The sequence below is a fragment of the Tamandua tetradactyla genome, chromosome 5 (genome assembly GCF_023851605.1).
Source record: "Tamandua tetradactyla isolate mTamTet1 chromosome 5, mTamTet1.pri, whole genome shotgun sequence".
NCBI classification, from domain to species: domain Eukaryota; kingdom Metazoa; phylum Chordata; class Mammalia; order Pilosa; family Myrmecophagidae; genus Tamandua; species Tamandua tetradactyla.
This window is the reverse complement of record NC_135331.1, coordinates 179,324,712-179,342,146: the sequence shown is the minus strand read 5'-3', so window position 1 is coordinate 179,342,146 and position 17,435 is coordinate 179,324,712. Positions and strand designations below refer to the sequence as shown.

At 34.8% G+C, this 17,435-nt stretch overlaps 1 protein-coding gene across 7 annotated transcripts in view; it reads left to right on the top strand.

Moving 5' to 3' along the window:
* The window catches only part of CEP85L (centrosomal protein 85L), a 165,916-nt gene that overhangs the window by 132,787 nt on the left and 15,694 nt on the right, over positions 1-17,435 (top strand). For 6 of the 7 annotated variants that reach the window (XM_077162757.1, XM_077162755.1, XM_077162758.1 and 3 more), the window contains 5 exons: positions 4,187-4,366; positions 9,677-9,829; positions 11,169-11,323; positions 14,326-14,443; positions 14,985-15,035. In XM_077162757.1, coding sequence (XP_077018872.1) covers positions 4,187-4,366; positions 9,677-9,829; positions 11,169-11,323; positions 14,326-14,443; positions 14,985-15,035 — 657 coding nt within the window. The remainder of the gene's footprint in view (positions 1-4,186; positions 4,367-9,676; positions 9,830-11,168; positions 11,324-14,325; positions 14,444-14,984; positions 15,036-17,435) is intronic. The other variant, XM_077162756.1, reaches the window with a different exon arrangement.

Genomic DNA, 17,435 nt, shown 5'->3' with positions numbered 1-17,435 from the left:
AGAAGGGATAGTGGTAAGAGGTCAGGTTTAAGAGGTAAGCAGGAACCATATGGCATGAAACACCTGAGAAATAAGGGGCCCATCTGTCTAGGTTTGCTTAGGATAAGACCTGTTTATGCCTGTTAGACTAGTGTAATTATTATTAGCAACCTCTTTTACTCTGCAGAGTATCCCAATTTGGCTGATAAATTAAATAATTATCCCACTGATAAACTTTTCAGTTGTTCGAAAGGCAAAGAGGAGTACAGTGTGGTAGGTACATAATAGAAGTAGTTTTGCTTTTCTGGCATAAGGCGTACCTACTCATTCCAAAACAGCAAGGAGTGCTCATTTAAGAAAGCCTCACTGAGCTATATTTTAAAAATAATAGACCTTTGGTCTGTTGGTAGGTAGGTAGTTGGGTGGGGTGGGGCAGGGTTGGGGATTGAAAGGACAAGTGGGGAAGGCATTCTAGGTCAAGAAAAGAGCATGTATAGACAGTGAGGTGTGCTAGAGCATGGGATATTTAGAAAATTGAAAATAGAGTTAAAATCCTATTGCAGGGCGGGCCACGGTGGCTCAGCAGGCAGGGTTCTCACCTGCCATGCCGGAGACCTGGGTTTGATTCCTGGTGCCTGCCCATGCAAAAAAAAGCCTATTGCATTGCAGTAAGTAGGGTAAAAAAGAGCAACTGCTTGAATTGTTAGGATGTAGTTTAATATGACCAGTCTAAATGGAGCTTTTGAGAATTGTGAGAGAAGAGGCTGAAGAAGTAGGTAGATCCTGAAAGGTGTTATGAGTCACGTAAAGAAACCTGAAATCTTTAGGGTTAGGTAGACGGGAGCCAGTTAAAGGAGTCTGTAAGTATGGGAGAAATGTGATTTAAAATTCAATTTTAATGTAGAAGACCTGAGTTCGATTCCTGGCCTGTGCACCACTACCACCACCAACCCCCACCACCAAAAAAAAAAAAGCTTGAATTTTAAAGTTAGTCTGGTTGCATAATAGAGATGAGATTAAAGAGGGCTAATATTAGAGGCAGTGAAACCAGTCAGGAGACTATTTGAATAGTTAAGAAATTAATGAGTGCCTGAATTAAAGCAAATTAAAGCATTGATAGTCAAGATGAGAAGAAGAGCATTTATTAAACATCTATGTGACAAGTATGGTAAATTGGCTAGATTTAGGTACTTAGTTAATGTGGTGAGTGAGGGAGAATGATTTCTTTGTTTCAGATGGGGACACTGATTGATTTTTAGTGTCATGACCAAAATAGATACTATATCAGGAACAGATTTGGAGGAGAAAAATGAATTAACCTTATGCGTTATAAATTGGGGACTGAGATGAAGAATGAGGCTGATCTTCATGGGAACAGGTCTGAGCCAGAGGGAGAGATTTAGAAGTCTTCAGTCTATGCTGGTGGCTGTGGAAGCCTTGGGCATGACGAGGTCTTCCAGGTGCGTGTGTACAGTGGGAAGGAAATGGGAGACCAGGATTAAAGGCAGAGATCAGCCTTATTTGAGAAGGTAGGAGAAGAGCATGACTTGTGAAGGAGCATGGGGAATTGTTATAGAAATGAAGGAAAGAAAGACTCTGCAGAGAGAGGGTTCTTTTCAGAAGAAAAGAAACTACTGAGTGTAAGAATTAAAGCATTCTGCCTTCAGACTCCTACCTACCCACCTGAATGACAGCCCCTGTAATGCAGAGTTCTTCCATCATCTCAAACCTACCAGACCCAATCTAATTAAAGTCGCACCAGCATTTTGACTCTGTGTGTATGTGTGTGTGTGTGTGTGTGTGTGTGGTTTATTAGTATCAATTGTGTTTTCCTGTCCAGAGGGTCCAAGATATCTTCCAGTTACTGTTACATTAGTTGCTCTGGTTACAAAGTTGCACAGTTTATTTTTTTGTACATGGTCTGGGAATCGAACCCAGGTCTCCCGCATTAAAGACAGGCATTCTAACCACCGAACTAACTACCCATGCACCGTAAAGTTGCACAGGTTTTCAGTGGACTGCTCTTAACCCTATTTTTTCCCCATAAGCCTTATTATTTTTAGTGTATGATTTTGCAGAGCTTTTCCGAGGATGTCTTGTATCACATTATAATAAGAAACATCTGTATTAGCTTTTATAATTTTCTGTCTTAACCATTTTCCTGAGTTCCAGATCCATCTCTCTAACTGTCTCATATTTATTCTACTTGTAGGTTTGGCTGGCATCTCAATATCAATTGGCTCTAATTGTAATTAAGAACATATGCTTAATTCTTTTCTCCTATGTGTCTCCTTACCGCTGCTCAGAATATTATCAACTTTCCTGCTACTCAAAATTTCAAACCTTGGTTACCTTTAACATTCCTTGTCTTTTCAGGTCTTAAAAAATATTTCTCTCAATACTTCTTGCAGAGTTTTGTTGCTCTGTTCTTGATGTTCTAGTTCAGCTCCTCATTTCTTTTCAGATAGACTATTAATTTCTCAAAGTGGTGACTCCATATCCTTTCTCAGTATCCTCTAGTTCATCCTGTCCACTACCAATTTTATCACTTGTCTTTTTTTCTCTCTTCTTTCCTCTTCTACCTTCCCTACCCCTTTGATCAAAATTTGAGAGTCAAGGTACTGAACTCAATGACAGAGAATACAGAGATTTACAAAATGGAGTTCATGATTGTCTTATATCACATTATTCTCTTGTTCTAAAATCATCACCAGCTCCCTGTTTCGCACAAATCCAGGTGGAATTCTGAACCCTGAGATTCTACAACATGGTCCCAAACTAGGTTTTAAAATGTTCCTTTTTATAACCTATTCTTTAGGCCAATGTTTGCATCTCCTTGTATATATTCCATATTTTACCTTTACTTAATGTCCTTTCTAAATACCTTTCTTCATCTGTATCTACCAAAATCATCCTTATTTTTCAAAATGTATCAAAAGCCATCTTTCCAGTAAAGCCTTTTTCCTCATTTTCCCAATGTCATCTTCATTCATCCTACTTCTCCCACTCCCAGCAGTTTGTACTTAGAGGACCTTTCTTTGGCTACCATATTGTGTCCTATATTATAATTATCTAAGGATTTCTCTTATGCATCTGATTAGAATTTATTTATAAGGGCAGTTGGAGTCTGTTATTTTAGAAATATCTTATATATGGTAAATGCTGTTCATATAATTATTTAATTACATCTCCATATTTTGGGAAAGTATCAGTTCTTCAAGGATTAGTTCCAATACACTTCTGTAGCACCCTTTCATAGCTATTACATATACAGCTATCTTAGCACTCAATTTTCATTGCATTTTTTTGTCTGATCCTTCCATTAGAAAATTGTTTTATTAACTGTAGAGTACCCAGCACCTAGTACAGTATCTAACATAACGTGCTCACCCAAATATTTATTGAATAAATGGAAAAATATTCTATTTTGGTGCGTTCACAATGTATATATATATATATATATATATTTTGGTATCTCTTATAGCACTTACCACGTTCCAGTTTTTTTGAGGAAGCGTTTGTATTTACTGCCCTCCCCTTCTAGGTTGTAATCCAATGTAGGGGGGGAGGGCAGGGAGTGGAAAGGGAAAATCTAGTCTGCTTTTCCTACAAAAGCCTTGCTCAAGGTAAGCAATAATATACTCATTTGGCAATTATTTTTTGTTATTACTTTGTGGCAGGCACTTTCTAGGCAATAAGATGTAAGAGCAGCTAAGGCTTGAAAAAATCTCTGACTTCATGGACTTTACTTTCCATTTAGGGCAATGTTCTATTAATGAAAATTATCGCTTATGGAGAGTTTTTAAGTTTGTGTTCATTTCCCTAGAACTTTGAGTTCTGTAAAATGAATTTATATAATGTACTATTTGCATTATACTTTTTAACCAAAAATAGCTGCCATTCATTAAGCTTCTGCTATGTGCTAGGAACTTTATATTATCTCTGTTCTTCAAAACAACACAGCAAAGAGGTAGCTGTTTCTCCTTTATAGATGAGAAAACTGAGGCTTGGGGATGGTAAGTAAATTGATAAAACCACAGTCACATAACTCGTAAGTGTAACTTCTAAGAGTTGGCATTCAAACCAAAGTCTTTGTCTGTTGATGAGGCCTGTGCTGTTTGCATTATACCTCACTTCCAATTTCTTTTATTTGTTTAAGACAAGTAAACTTTTAAAGATTTATCTGCTTGTTTTTCCTTCCCAATAGCCACGGTATGAGAACACATCATTCCAGGATCCATTTTCAGATCAATCTGCATCCCATTCCCAGCAAGAAGAGCTTGAGCAAAAACTTGCTTCTGCTGAGAAAGAGGTTTTACAACTCAATGAGTTTCTCAAACAAAGAATAAGCCAGTCTAGTGAAGAGAAGAAGAAACTGGAGGAAAAGGTAATATTTTTAATGAAGTTGCATGAAATCAACAACATTCCTTCAGCAAGTAATTATTTGTCTATTATCCACTCTGTGCCAGGTGCCATAACAGGTTAATATATAAATTTACATTGACGTGATTGGTTTTGTCATGACTTTTAGAATCCTGTGCTATTAATAAAATCCAAGGATATTATTCAGGGATAAAAATATTCCTGTATATTATATATTATATCCTTCTAACTATTTTGAAACCTTCTAGAGTCAGCTGCCTACACTGAGATGTAGCACCACATTCTTTTCCTTTTGACAATTATAATTCTCTCTTTTTTTGTCATATTGTATATGAAAGATTGATAAATGAAATAAAGATGGTATTTCTTTCATGAGCACAATTTCAAGTTGTTTAAGCTGAAACCCTTGATTCAGAATAAGTAGCTAAAAGCCAAATACACACACACATCTTTATATTTTTTGGACACTTTAACCTTTATTCAAGTACCTTAATGAAGTTTGTCTCATTCCTTTTAAAATCATTAAAGATCAAGGAGGATACATGTTAGTCCTAATTTACTGAGGAGTAAAGTCAGGCACAGATCCTTGAGCTGCTATTTAGTGGCGGAATTGATTTTAGATTTCTCTCTTGATAAACCTGGTTTTATTATTTCATTAACTGTGCCTTCTATTCAGGTGATCCTGGAGCAAGTCACCATAATTTCTGCAGGCAGGATTGGAGTTATTAATAGAGAACTCAGTTGATACTATCTTTATGTGTGTGTTAAAATTGAAATTTTTTATCTTCCAAAACTGTCAAAAATTTTACATGGTCTATCTTTCTTAGCTATATAATGTCATTTATTTTGACTAATTTTAAAGTATCGTACTTCTTTCTTGTTCCGTTCTCTATTTTTTGAGTGTGTTTTATACAATACCACAATCATGAAAGCTCTCATGAAATATTCATTGGTGTCATACCGACATGAGAGGAATTAAAATATTCCTTCCCCTGAGACTTGTTAATTAAGACATAGCAATGAAAATTATGATGATTCAGTAGATAAAAATTTTTAAATTATTGTTTTATCTAAGATTTTCTCATCTTTTGTTACTCCTGGTATCCAATCAATGGATACACCTACTACCTACTTGACATCTCCTACTTGGATGTCTCATAGGCATTTCAGACTTTTCATGTCTAAAATGCCATTCTTCATGTCTTCTGACTGCTTTCCTCCTCTCAGACAAAACAAAATTTTCTTCCTATTTGTTCAGTTACTCATGCTAGAAATTTTGCCAAGTCCAGTCAAGCCTGTCTCCCAAACATGTACAGCATCTGTCCAACACCACCATCCTGGTCCAAGCCATCTTTTGTTAAGGCTTTTGTGATAGCCTCTTTACTGGTACCTGTGAATCCATTTGCTTGCTCAGCCTGTCTACTCCCCCATTTCTTATTTTGTTTAATTTGTTGATACTGTTATTATTCTGTGTACCTTTTTTATTACTATAGATTAATTTAGTCTCTTCTTGGATTTTGTGTAAATGGATTTGTACTTGGGTCTGTTTACTTTCACTCACTGTCTTTGAGATTTATTCATATTGTTACATGTATCAGTAACTTGTTCCTGTTTATTGTGGTGTTGCATCCCATTATATCTATGTACCACAATGTATACGATTTCCTGTTGATGGATAGTTAGGTTTGTTTATAGTTTTGGGGCAATTATAAATAAGGCTACTATTACATTCTTCTGTGAGTCTTTTCATGTACATATGCTTTCATTTTTCTTGGATACATATCTAGAAATGGAATGCTGGGTCATAGGGTAGATGTCTAACTTATAAGAAACTACCCCAGTTCTCCCAAGTGGGTTTGTACCATTTTATATTCCCAGTAGAAGTATACGAAGATTTCAAGTAACTCCACATTCTCTTAAATCAGTTCTTGAATCTACAGAAGACTGAACTTTTAAAAATGAAGATCTTATCATTTCATGTACTCACTTAAAACACATTGATCCTGTTCAATTATTTTTAAAATGAATAGTCAAATTCTTCCCTACTGCCTAAAACACCCGGCCTAATTATACAGCCCTTCTAGTTTGCTATGCTGCTCAAAGCAGATACCATGAAATGCACTGGCTTTTACAATAGGGATTTATCAGTTTATAAGCTTACAATCCTGAGGCTGTGAAAATATTCAAATCAGGGCATCATCAAGATGATACCATCTTCCCAGAGAGTATCTCCCAGCAATCCTTAACTCTTCTGTCACATGGCAAGGCACAAGGTGGCATCTGCTGGTCTCTCTCTTCCTACTTTCCTTGCTTTGATCTTCTTGCTACTTTCCTTGCTTTGATCTTCTTGCTTCTCTCTCTCTCTCTCTCTGTCTCTCAGAGGATTCAAGTAAGAGGATTAACCACCCTAAATGAGGTGAGTTATATCTTAACATCCTACTCACCGAAAGATCCTGCTTGCAGTGGGTCCACAGGTACAGGAATGGATTAAAAAACATACAGCTTCAAACCATCAGAGCAGCCTTAGGCTCTGCCAATTGCCCCCTGGTACACTGTTTCTTACATTGCCTCAAGCAAGTTAGACTTTGTTTCATGTCTCAAGAGCTTTATTTACATTGTGCCCTCTTTGCCTGGTAAGTTCTTGACTCCCTTCTTTTCCCACTTCTGGGTCACCTACTCACTTTTTCAAGTTTCAGCTTAAATATCTTTCCCTTCCACCCCTTCTTTCATATGCATTTTCTAATTTAATTCTACTCTTCATAAAATTCTATGAGGTATATATATATTCTACCTCCAGTTTTTAAAATGAGGTAACTGAGGCTCTGTTAGAGAAATTGAATGATTTGTCCAGACTCATAGCTAATAATTACTGAAAATTACTGGGAGTAAAATTCAATGCAACTTAACTGTACAGCTGCTGCTTTGGTTATAATAATGATTTATTAAAAAAATTAGTGAAAAAATGTTTTTATTCTAATAGTTGCATCTAAAATAAAGAAAAAATTTGTTTGTAAACATCTTCCCAAACATGACCCTCCTGTTGCCTTCTAGGAATGATCTCAGCATTGCATAATACCTCATAAATATAATAGGGAAGATTTATTAATGATGCTTCTTTTACCTGAAGGTAATTACTGGAGTTCAGATTTCAGTAACTTCTGTTTGTCTGAAACAACCAGAACTTGGAAGTTAAAAAGCAAAAACAAAATTTCTTGTTACTGAGCAGGGCTGAAAAGACCCAAAACCCAGTGCTCAACAAATAATGGAGATGGTATCCAATAGGAAAGTATTGGCAGAGATTTGTCAGGGTGGCAGGCTTGATATGGCAGCAGAGGAGACAGTTGGCCAACCAAAAAGAAAAAAAATGAAAATTAGGACACCTTTACATCTTGTAGAGACAGCATGCTTGAACTATTCCAATAGCTGCTTAGTAAGGGCATTATTATGTCACAATTAGGACACTAACTCTGTAAATTAGGGAGCACTTACTAAAAAGAGGCCATTTAGTTATGTTTACTTCTGCAATTTACAAAGTCATTTGCTAAGGCCAGAGCAGGTTTGACTTGGTTGATGAGGAATCCAGGAACAGCTGGTAGCTAGGGAACTTCTGGGAATTTGGTAATGAGTAGTATGGAACAATTGAGAGAACACTGACTTGCATGTAGATGATCTAGGTTTAAATCTCAACTCTATCTCTGTGACTTTTAGTGAAGTCACTAAAGATCTCTGGGGCTTACTTTTAAAAAGGGGATTGTTATCATATGGTCTTTCAGGTTACCTCTAGTGCCAAGAGTCTGTGAGTTTATCTATTCCGAGTGATCACATCACAGATTAAGTCATGACACAAAAGCCCGTTCACCTTTATTCCTAAGAAAACCCCAATAAATATAGGATTTGCCTGTTTACCAGTGTTGCTCCCTATCCAAGGTAGTAAAGGGCTCCTAATGTTATTAATGGAATGAGTAGATGAAATTCATTTTTCTAGTTGAAGTTGTTTTAATAAAAGTTGTTTTATGCATTGCACCTGACAAGGCATAAAAGAAACTAGAATGTGGACAAATGTTAGCTTTAATAAAATTTGAAAGAGTAAAATCCATTGTACTACTAATTACTGCCACTTATTTTCCTGATGAATATGAGAAAAAGTAGTAAAAATATTGTAGAAGCCTAATGGTTTCTAACAGAGAATTAACTGGTTGGAAGACTGGTAATGAGTGATAATTTAAGGTAAAACTGAGTATGGAGTTAAAAGTCTGCAATTAACTACTTTTTAGGCAACATATGTTTTTAAATTATCTCAAGTATGAAAAAGCTTTGTATATAATATATGAAATTTAAGTGGTATATTCTAGGTCGTAAGGTGAAAAAAATTAGCACATTAAATCTGAAGTTCAGCCTATATAAATTGAGATTTGCTAAGATCATGCACGGTTTGTGTTCTGTAGTAGATATTCAGCTAAATTATTTTATCAATTCTAGGACGATATCAATAAAGACACCCCTTTATCTTGTACCTTTTACAAAGAAACTATGCTGCAGAGTCATTTTTGAGAGAATGTCTTAATAGTAATCTTATTTGAGATATGGATTGTTCTCAGTAGTCCTTCCATATGTTCCAAAGAATTTGATAAATTCTCCTAGAGTTAACTGCATTGCTTAGTACATGATAAACATTTGCTTTACATATCTGTTAATAAAAAAAAGCTATAATTACTCATCACTCTGTTTCTTTCTTAGTTCAAATAAAGCATTAAGATACAGCTTTGCAAGAAAATAAGGCATTAGATTCATTCCTCCAGAGATAAATTGCTTCTTTGGTATCAGTTAATATCCTGAAGTTCTGTTTCTGTGCTTTTCTGGGTACCCAAGAATCTTTGTTTCAATGTCAAATTATAATGCAGCATTTTAAAAGATTTTTAAAGAGTATTTTAAACTCACCATATAGTTTTAACATGTATATAATTCTTTTGAAATGGTAAAGATATGAGTAGCCTTGACCAAATTGCACATGTCCAGGCAGTAACAGCTACATCATAACTAGTGCATGACTTACAAAGTATTTCTGAGATATGATAATTGTAATGGCAAACAACGTCAACCAGAGCAAACTTCCCAAAATTCTTGGTTGCAGAGATATGTAAGTTTGAAAAAATGTGTATCTTATACTTGATGAAATAGGATATATCTTGGTGGTCATCTCCACTACAGGCTGGAACTGTTGATGAATTGTATGGTCCCTAAGATTGGAAGGCTGGTTTTGTTATTTATTTTTAATGACTCAAGGCCACTAAAGATTCATAATCTTTTTCTTTAGCTTAAAACTAGAGATAGGTACATCAGTAGCCTGAAAAAGAAATGCCAGAAGGAATCTGAACAAAATAAAGAAAAACAGAGAAGAATTGAGACCTTGGAAAAGTATCTGGCCGATCTGCCAACTTTAGATGATGTACAGAGTCAGAGTCTACAGGTAACCTGAAATCAAATGCTCATCTTTTAACATGAAAATATGTTATTTTTATGTTGACTCTATAAATTTAGCAATTCTTATAGTTTAAAAATGTAGTTACATGTTTCGCTAATGGTAAATTGTATCTGTATGTTCAGTTGATGTTTTTAGGATTCAACTTTAATCAGAAACTTTGTTCACCCTAGCATGAATAGATCTTTCTTATCCATCAGTATGTGCTTACCTCCCTAATGACCTACAGGATAACGCTCACTTAATCCTCTAGAAGGCAGTTTCTAAACCAGTCTGGGCCCAACCCCCACCCCTAATATATACAAATGAATGTAATGTGCACCCCCCAGATCTGGCTTTTCTCACTATTTTCTAGATTCCACCAAGGATCAAAAGGACCTTTTGTTAACTGTTATCCCAGACACTTGGTTAGTTTTCTTCTTTTCCCTTAACCTTTCCATAAATTCTTCCAATATTTTGATTTATGACTTGCATTCACTCCTGACTTTTCTTCTGATCATTTTCCTTACTTAACAAAATCCCTCCTAAAGTTTTTCTACTAGCTTCTACCAGTTCTGGTGAGGCCTGCCCTCTTGAAACCTTATTTATGAATCTGTTAAGCCGACTTACTCTTCAGCCTTTCCCCCAGATCTTTCTAGTCTAGGGTTTCTTAATCTCAGCATTACTGCATTTGGGGCCTTGTAATTTTCTGTTAGGGGACGGGGTCTGCCCCGTGCATTTAATATGTTTAGCAGCATTCCTGGTTTCTACCTACTAGATGCTAATGGCACCGCTACTCCCACCCTCCCACAACCAAAACACATGTATAGACATTTCCCTATGTTCCCTCGAGGTGAATAGTAGAATCACCCCAATTGAGAATCGTTGGTCTAGTCTAAGGAGTGTTTGTTATTCTCCAGACTTCGGATGTACGTAGCATTCTCTATTTTATGTTAATTTAAAAGTTGAAAAAACAAAAGGTTAAAGTCAGGGTGGAACTTAAAGAAGGATCACAGGAGGTCCTGTGAGCAGGAGCAGAGATCAGTATGGATTTAAAAATGTGAGTGTTCACCTTTCTATCTCTGTCTTCTAGAAATTTCTGACTCTATTCTCTTTTATCTCTGTAATCCCATTCTCCAAGTTTGCTTCCACATAATGGAGATAGTGTGTTAAAAAAGTTCCAGATAAAATGAAGATTGTGTGGTTTTTAGCCATAAGTGCATTAGTCTTTGAGGACACAGTAAGAATTTGTAAATAGAAACACATTTAGATTTGTTTATGTGTTTGTGTTTATATGTTATAACATGTAACATTCATATGTTATAAACTTAAGAAATTTTCTCCTTAGTTGCAGGTTCTAGAAGAAAAAAATAAGAATTTGCAAGAGACTTTGATAGATATGGAGAAAAACCTTGAAGAATTCAAAAAACAATGTCAGGAGAAAGAGACTCAGCTAACAAGTCAGAAGAAAAAAGAAAAGGAGTTGGTAACCACAGTGCAGAGGTAAAAACCTGCAGTAAATCTTTTATGTTATTTTAAAATTATTATTTTTCATAAAACCTTTTTACATGAAACACTTTAATTTGTAATTATTTCTTGTCTTACCTTAAAGATGTACTATAAAAATCAGAAATATAAATTTAATTTCATTGAAACAGATTATCTCAGTTATAATTGATTTAGCATCTTGATACAACATATCAACATCTTGCCAAAGGTTTTAGGTGAGAATAGTAAAAATACACCAATTAAAGACTGGGATATTCACATAAACCCATTTTCTGATGGCTTTGTGCAAAACTAAGTAAAACATTTTAAAGAACAAAAATGAGAGCAGCAAGAATATGGTGCTGGACTCCTTAATCAGGTAGGTCAAAGTGAAGTAACGGGCTACCATATCACCTCACTTTTTGCCATGTGCCTTCCCAATTTTACTCACATATCTTGGCTCATGTGACTTTTCTCTTTTAAATTAATACAGTTAAAATTTTGGTGAATATAACTGATAGTGTATTTCAGTTAGTGAATTTAAGCTTGAAAATTGATATTGGATTCCTGAAAAACCTAGAGAACTGTGTTATATACATATGCACACATACTCTTTCCTTTATAAAGCTTAAACCAGTTAATAGTTTATCAACTATAATAGATAAAACTAACCTGAAAAATAAGACAACAAAGCAGCAGGAAACTAAATGTAAGAGATATACTGTTCATGGGCTTACATCAGTTATATAACTCAGTGTTGTTTTCATCTTTTTAATGAAATTCATGTGATAATTTCATGTTAGTGTTACTTGATTACTGTTTTCAAAGTCTTAAATGTGCCTGGTCTACCATTTTGTGGATTTTAGAACAGAAAATCTTTGATTACTGGGACAGTTCAGTCTTCAGTGTTCCTAATCTCAACTCCAAATTTAAAAATCATGTACTTTGACTTTACCTTTATTTTTCTCCTATTTTCTCCCTTCTTGCTCTTTAATTTCACTTTTTACAGCTCCATGTCTTACACCCTACTCTCTAGTCTCAAAAGTTTCTTGATCTCCATGAACTCAATTACTCATTTTTTTCTTTCATCTTTACTAATTAAAAGACAACATATCTCTTCTGTCTTATAGAGCACTATGAGCATGAACTCAAGCTGTGCTGTTCTGTGAACAGAATTAGGAAATCCTGAAAATAATTGGAATGTTTGTGTTTTTCCTATTATGTGTTCTTTTATGTATTTAATCTGATTTTAGATCTATTAGCACTTTATCTTTTATTAGGTTTTTGAAGAACACTGAATCTAGCATTATTTGGATAGATTTAGTGCAGTGCATTTCAGAATCTGTTTTCCTTTTCTTAACTTGGTCTTGTCACTGTTGGTGATAACATTATTCTGGAAAATTTCTCTTAATTTTGAACAGATACAGAGAACCAGAGGTCTTTTACCCTTCTTCAATAATTGTATGGCTATGCTGTCACTTGATTTTAAGGTGGGAAGTAGTGTCTCAGTTTTCTTGGTTCTCTAATAAAATTGTCCTTAAGTTCCTAAAAAAAATCAGATGTATGTGTGACTGTGGATTCTGTTATTATATTTGTTTGTTTTTATATAATACTTATAAGTTCTGTGCTTTATGAATATTTTAAGAACATCTGGGAAAGAAGAAGAAAAATTTTCCAGTAGAAATGAAAATCTAAGTAAATTATGCAGGTGGATTTCCTACATGCAAAAGTAGATACCTCTCCTATTAAAGAAATTTATTACTTTTCTAAGTGACCATGCTTCATAACATGAAAATGTATTCATGAAAGAAAACTTCCTTGGTATTTTGCCCTGAAGAGTATGTTTTCCCTCTTCATAGCTGGGGCCCTCTCTTTTTTTTTTCTTATTAATTTGAAAGACACACATTTCTAATGCATTCTATTTGTCTTGATATACAGTAGTAGTATTTTAATACCAAATCGGGGAAACCTTAAGATGAAGTAGGAATAACTTATTTTTCACTTTTAGACTGAAAAAGCAAATACTTTTATGACAAGTACAATGTATTACAAAGCAGTATACTACATTGGTAATACATAAAAACCTCTGTGGAGCTATTATTTGTTAACACATCTGAAGCCCTTATTGACCCACCTAGGACTTGTCAGTTCTTTATTCAAAATCTATATATGGCACGCCTTTTTTAGAAGGGAGGAAAAGCACAAAATAGCCATAATGCTAAAAGAAAAAATGTAAAACAAACCCAAATTATAAGAATTCTATTTCTTTTAGTACTTTGCAGTTCTTATGAATGCAAGCTAAAGGACTGTCCTTAAGTTTCTTGCTGATACTGTTTTGCTTTGGTTATCATTGTTAATGGTAGGATTCTTTTTACCCAAACAAAAACTACTCTTGCTTCCTTCCTCAAAGCTAGCACCTTTCCCCTCCCCCTGCCCCTCTCCCCATTTATCCATGTACCAGAGGGGCTTCCTTTTGTTGTTTCCTCTTCTAAAATGTAGCTCAGTGCCATGGGTAGAATGAAAAACTACCGGGTCATGTAATAAGTATAGTAAATTGCTGCTCTTATTAATAAAGGAGAAATGTTATTCTGTTGGTATAGACAAAACTACTTACAAGTAGACTTTTCCTGAACTCAGAATAAAGGGCAAAAGATGACCTGTATTCACATTCTTGGGCGCCCTACCTCTGATTTTGGGGGAGACAGGAATAGAGGTTAGATTTCAGAGAATAGATTGGGGTAACGAGGGACTTCACTAGCCTGAGGATGTCACATACTGAGCAACTCTTGATTCTGGTCTCAGATTTAGTATTTAGATGATCAGGTACCAGCTGATTGTGGTTCCTTCTTGTATGAAAAATGGGTACTCACATTTATTCATCTGTTTGTGGGGCTTTCTTATTGCTTGATTGAAAAATACTATAAAGGCTAAGAAGAGACTTCATGAAGTCATCTACCAAAATCATCAAATAGGAACTTATTTTATTTTCTTCATATGATTATGCCTTTCTAAAACAGCTTACAGCAAAAAGTTGAAAGATGCCTTGAAGATGGAATCCGCCTCCCGATGTTAGATGCAAAACAGCTTCAGAATGAAAATGATAACCTCAGAGAACAAAATGAAAATGCTAGTAAGGTTAGTAGATAAATGTGATAATAAATATGAAATCTTTTCTTTGTGGCTATGTGTATATAGATATATAATTTATGGTTATTAGCAAAAGTATAAATCAAATAAAATATTTTTAATAGCTTATGGAGTTTTTAGTTCAAATGTTTTTACTTGGAAAGAAAATAGCAATTTAAATAATTTAAATTTAAATAAAAATTAAACTAAAGGAATTATATTACTTCTTGGCTAAAAACAAAAGGATATATTTTTCCTTCTGAAATTATTGAAAATCCATTTCAGAGTTATTTTTATAAATTGCATAAATTAGAGAAATTAGAGAAAAGTTGTATTAAGGACTAGAGTAAGACTTTTTGCAGTTTTACATATATGTGATCCACATGATCCTGCTATTTAAAGAAGACTTGTTATGAATACTTTTTTTAAAAAATCACATCCTGATTTTTTTTATAAACTCATAACTCCCTATGCTTTTCTTTTGTGTTCTTGAAGTGTTGGCACTGTTAAAAGGCAATGGAAAAATTATTTCAGACTTTTTCTATTTTAGATAATAGACAGCCAACAAGATCAGATTGACAGAATGACTGTGGAAATTCAGGTAAGGAAGGTTTTGTATTTATTTTAACTATATGAGGTTTATCTTAATGATTTCCTAACTTAAAAATATTAAAGGATTTATATATTTGTATAAAAAGATAATAGTACTTGAGGTGAAGTTGCATATTCTTTAATATTAGTTGTTCAGTTTTAGAAACAAAATGCTGTTTGGTAATACAGTTATTTTAAAAAATGTGCTGTGAAGTTAGCTCATTTTTATTCCTTTTTTCTCCTTTTTTGGGGGGGTTTATAATCTATCTCCATTACTCAGAACACATTTGACTAAGGTATCAGTGACCTAATAATTAAAAATAATGGACTCTTTTTAGTCCACATGTTATTTGGTCTTTACACATTATTCCTATCTGAAAACATAACTCCAGCACCACTTTACCCATCGTGTCCTCTTTTTCTCCATCAGTTTTTCTTCAGAGCTCTATGTGAGAACAATTCCTCTGACTCACTGCTTGGTATCCCACAAGCATGTCCCCTCCCAGGTATTCCCATTGATACCGCCCAATAAGAAGCTCTCCGTAATCATACTATCTCCTTTCCCCACCTTCCAGTGTCCCCCACCCCACCCCCAACACCTCAGTCCTCTATAATTTTGTTTAGGTGATGCGTCGCAATTGTGAAACTAATCTGGTAATTCCCTATTATCTGTTGGATAAAGCCCAAAATTTTCAGTATGGCATTTCCACAATCTGCTTCTGTATCTCTTTCCTACCTCTCTTCCCTCAGGGTGTACGTGTCGTGTCTGTGTATGCACATGCATACTGCACATATGCATGTACATAAAACACAATGCCTCAATAAATTTCAGTGCTTGTTGTTTCCCAAAAAAATGCCATTGTTCTTCCTGGAAATACCCATCTGACACTCAGCTTAAGGACTCTGTAGAAGCATTACTTCTGTAAAACCTGGAAAGGTCCTTTTAGGTAGATCAACCACTCCCCTTTTATGGTCCCTCTCACTCGCGATAACTCTATAATACTCTTCCTGAATCATCAAGCCATAACACTTTGTTCATTTGTATCTCTCCCCTACTTAGTTTCTTGATAGTGAAGAATAGGGTAGATCATCTGTGTAACTAGAGCTTAGCATGTACAAATCCAAAACTTGTGGAGTAAATGAATTTTCATTCTTTTAATCATTTACCAGATATTTACTTAGCACCTATGTATTTGCCAGACACTCTTGGCAGAAAAGTTCCTGACTTTTCTAGTGTAGTGAGATGGAGAAAATGGAATATTTTTATACTTATCAAGAATTTTAATTTTTAAGTACTTACCAGGAAGTAATAAATGGTTTTAAAAAAATTAAGCAGGATAGAGGGCAGTAACAGAGTGCTGCGTTAGATAGAATGGCCACAAAGTTTTTCCTGAGGAGGTAATATTTGAGTAGAAATCCGAGTGAAGATATCCAAAGGACAAGTGTTCCAGGCAAAGGAAGCAATAAATGCCCTGAATATTCCTGGTGTGCCGAGTATTAACCAGAAGGCTATCTACTCTGTACTGACTTTGGGGTAGAGGGATGGAAATAAGCCCAGGTCTGGGGCAAGTAGGTCTTATGTCTTTGGATTTTGTTCACAGAGTGATGGAAGTCACTGAATACAGTTTGCTGAATGAAATTTTGTATTTTTACTTAAAATACTATTCTAATATTATTTTTTAAAGTAAAAAAAGAAAAAATATTAAATTGTTTAAGTGTCAGAGTTAGAAATATAGACAGTTTGCTTTGCCAACTTAACTGATTTATTAGTAATTAAACAATTAGTCTGGTTCAACAAGTGTTTGGGTCAGATGGATTGATTGACAGAGGGTATACTCTTTGTTTTGTGTTCCTACAGACATAATTTCAGTTGTTCCACAGGCCATTAGAGTCCCAAGGTTGTTAGGTTTCCTCAGCCATTGTTGCCTGACTTATTAGACCATAGGGAAGGGGATTTCCATTTTATTTAGTCTCATTTTCTAAGAAGCAGATTTGAATAAAAGGTATCCCAATCCAAATTAAGGTGCATCAACATATTGAAACTTTAATGGATAAGTCTTTGGTAATATTTTATTTATCACATACTAGGTCTCACATTATAGGTGCTTAGTATATATCTGTTGTTGTTGTTGTTGTTGTTGTTGTTGTTTTTTTACATGGGCAGGCACCGGGAATCAAACCCGGGTCCTCTGGCATTGCAGGCAAGCATTCCTGCCTGCTGAGCCACCGTGGCCCGCCTGTATATATCTGTTTTAATTGAAAAGTACATTTTTCCATTTGTGGTGACATCTTAATACAGTTTACTCTTATACACTTCGACCAAGTCTTTGGTCACATTTATATATGTAATGACCATATCACAATAAATATGTAGAAGAATATACAATTATATTCCATTCTATTTAGTAAC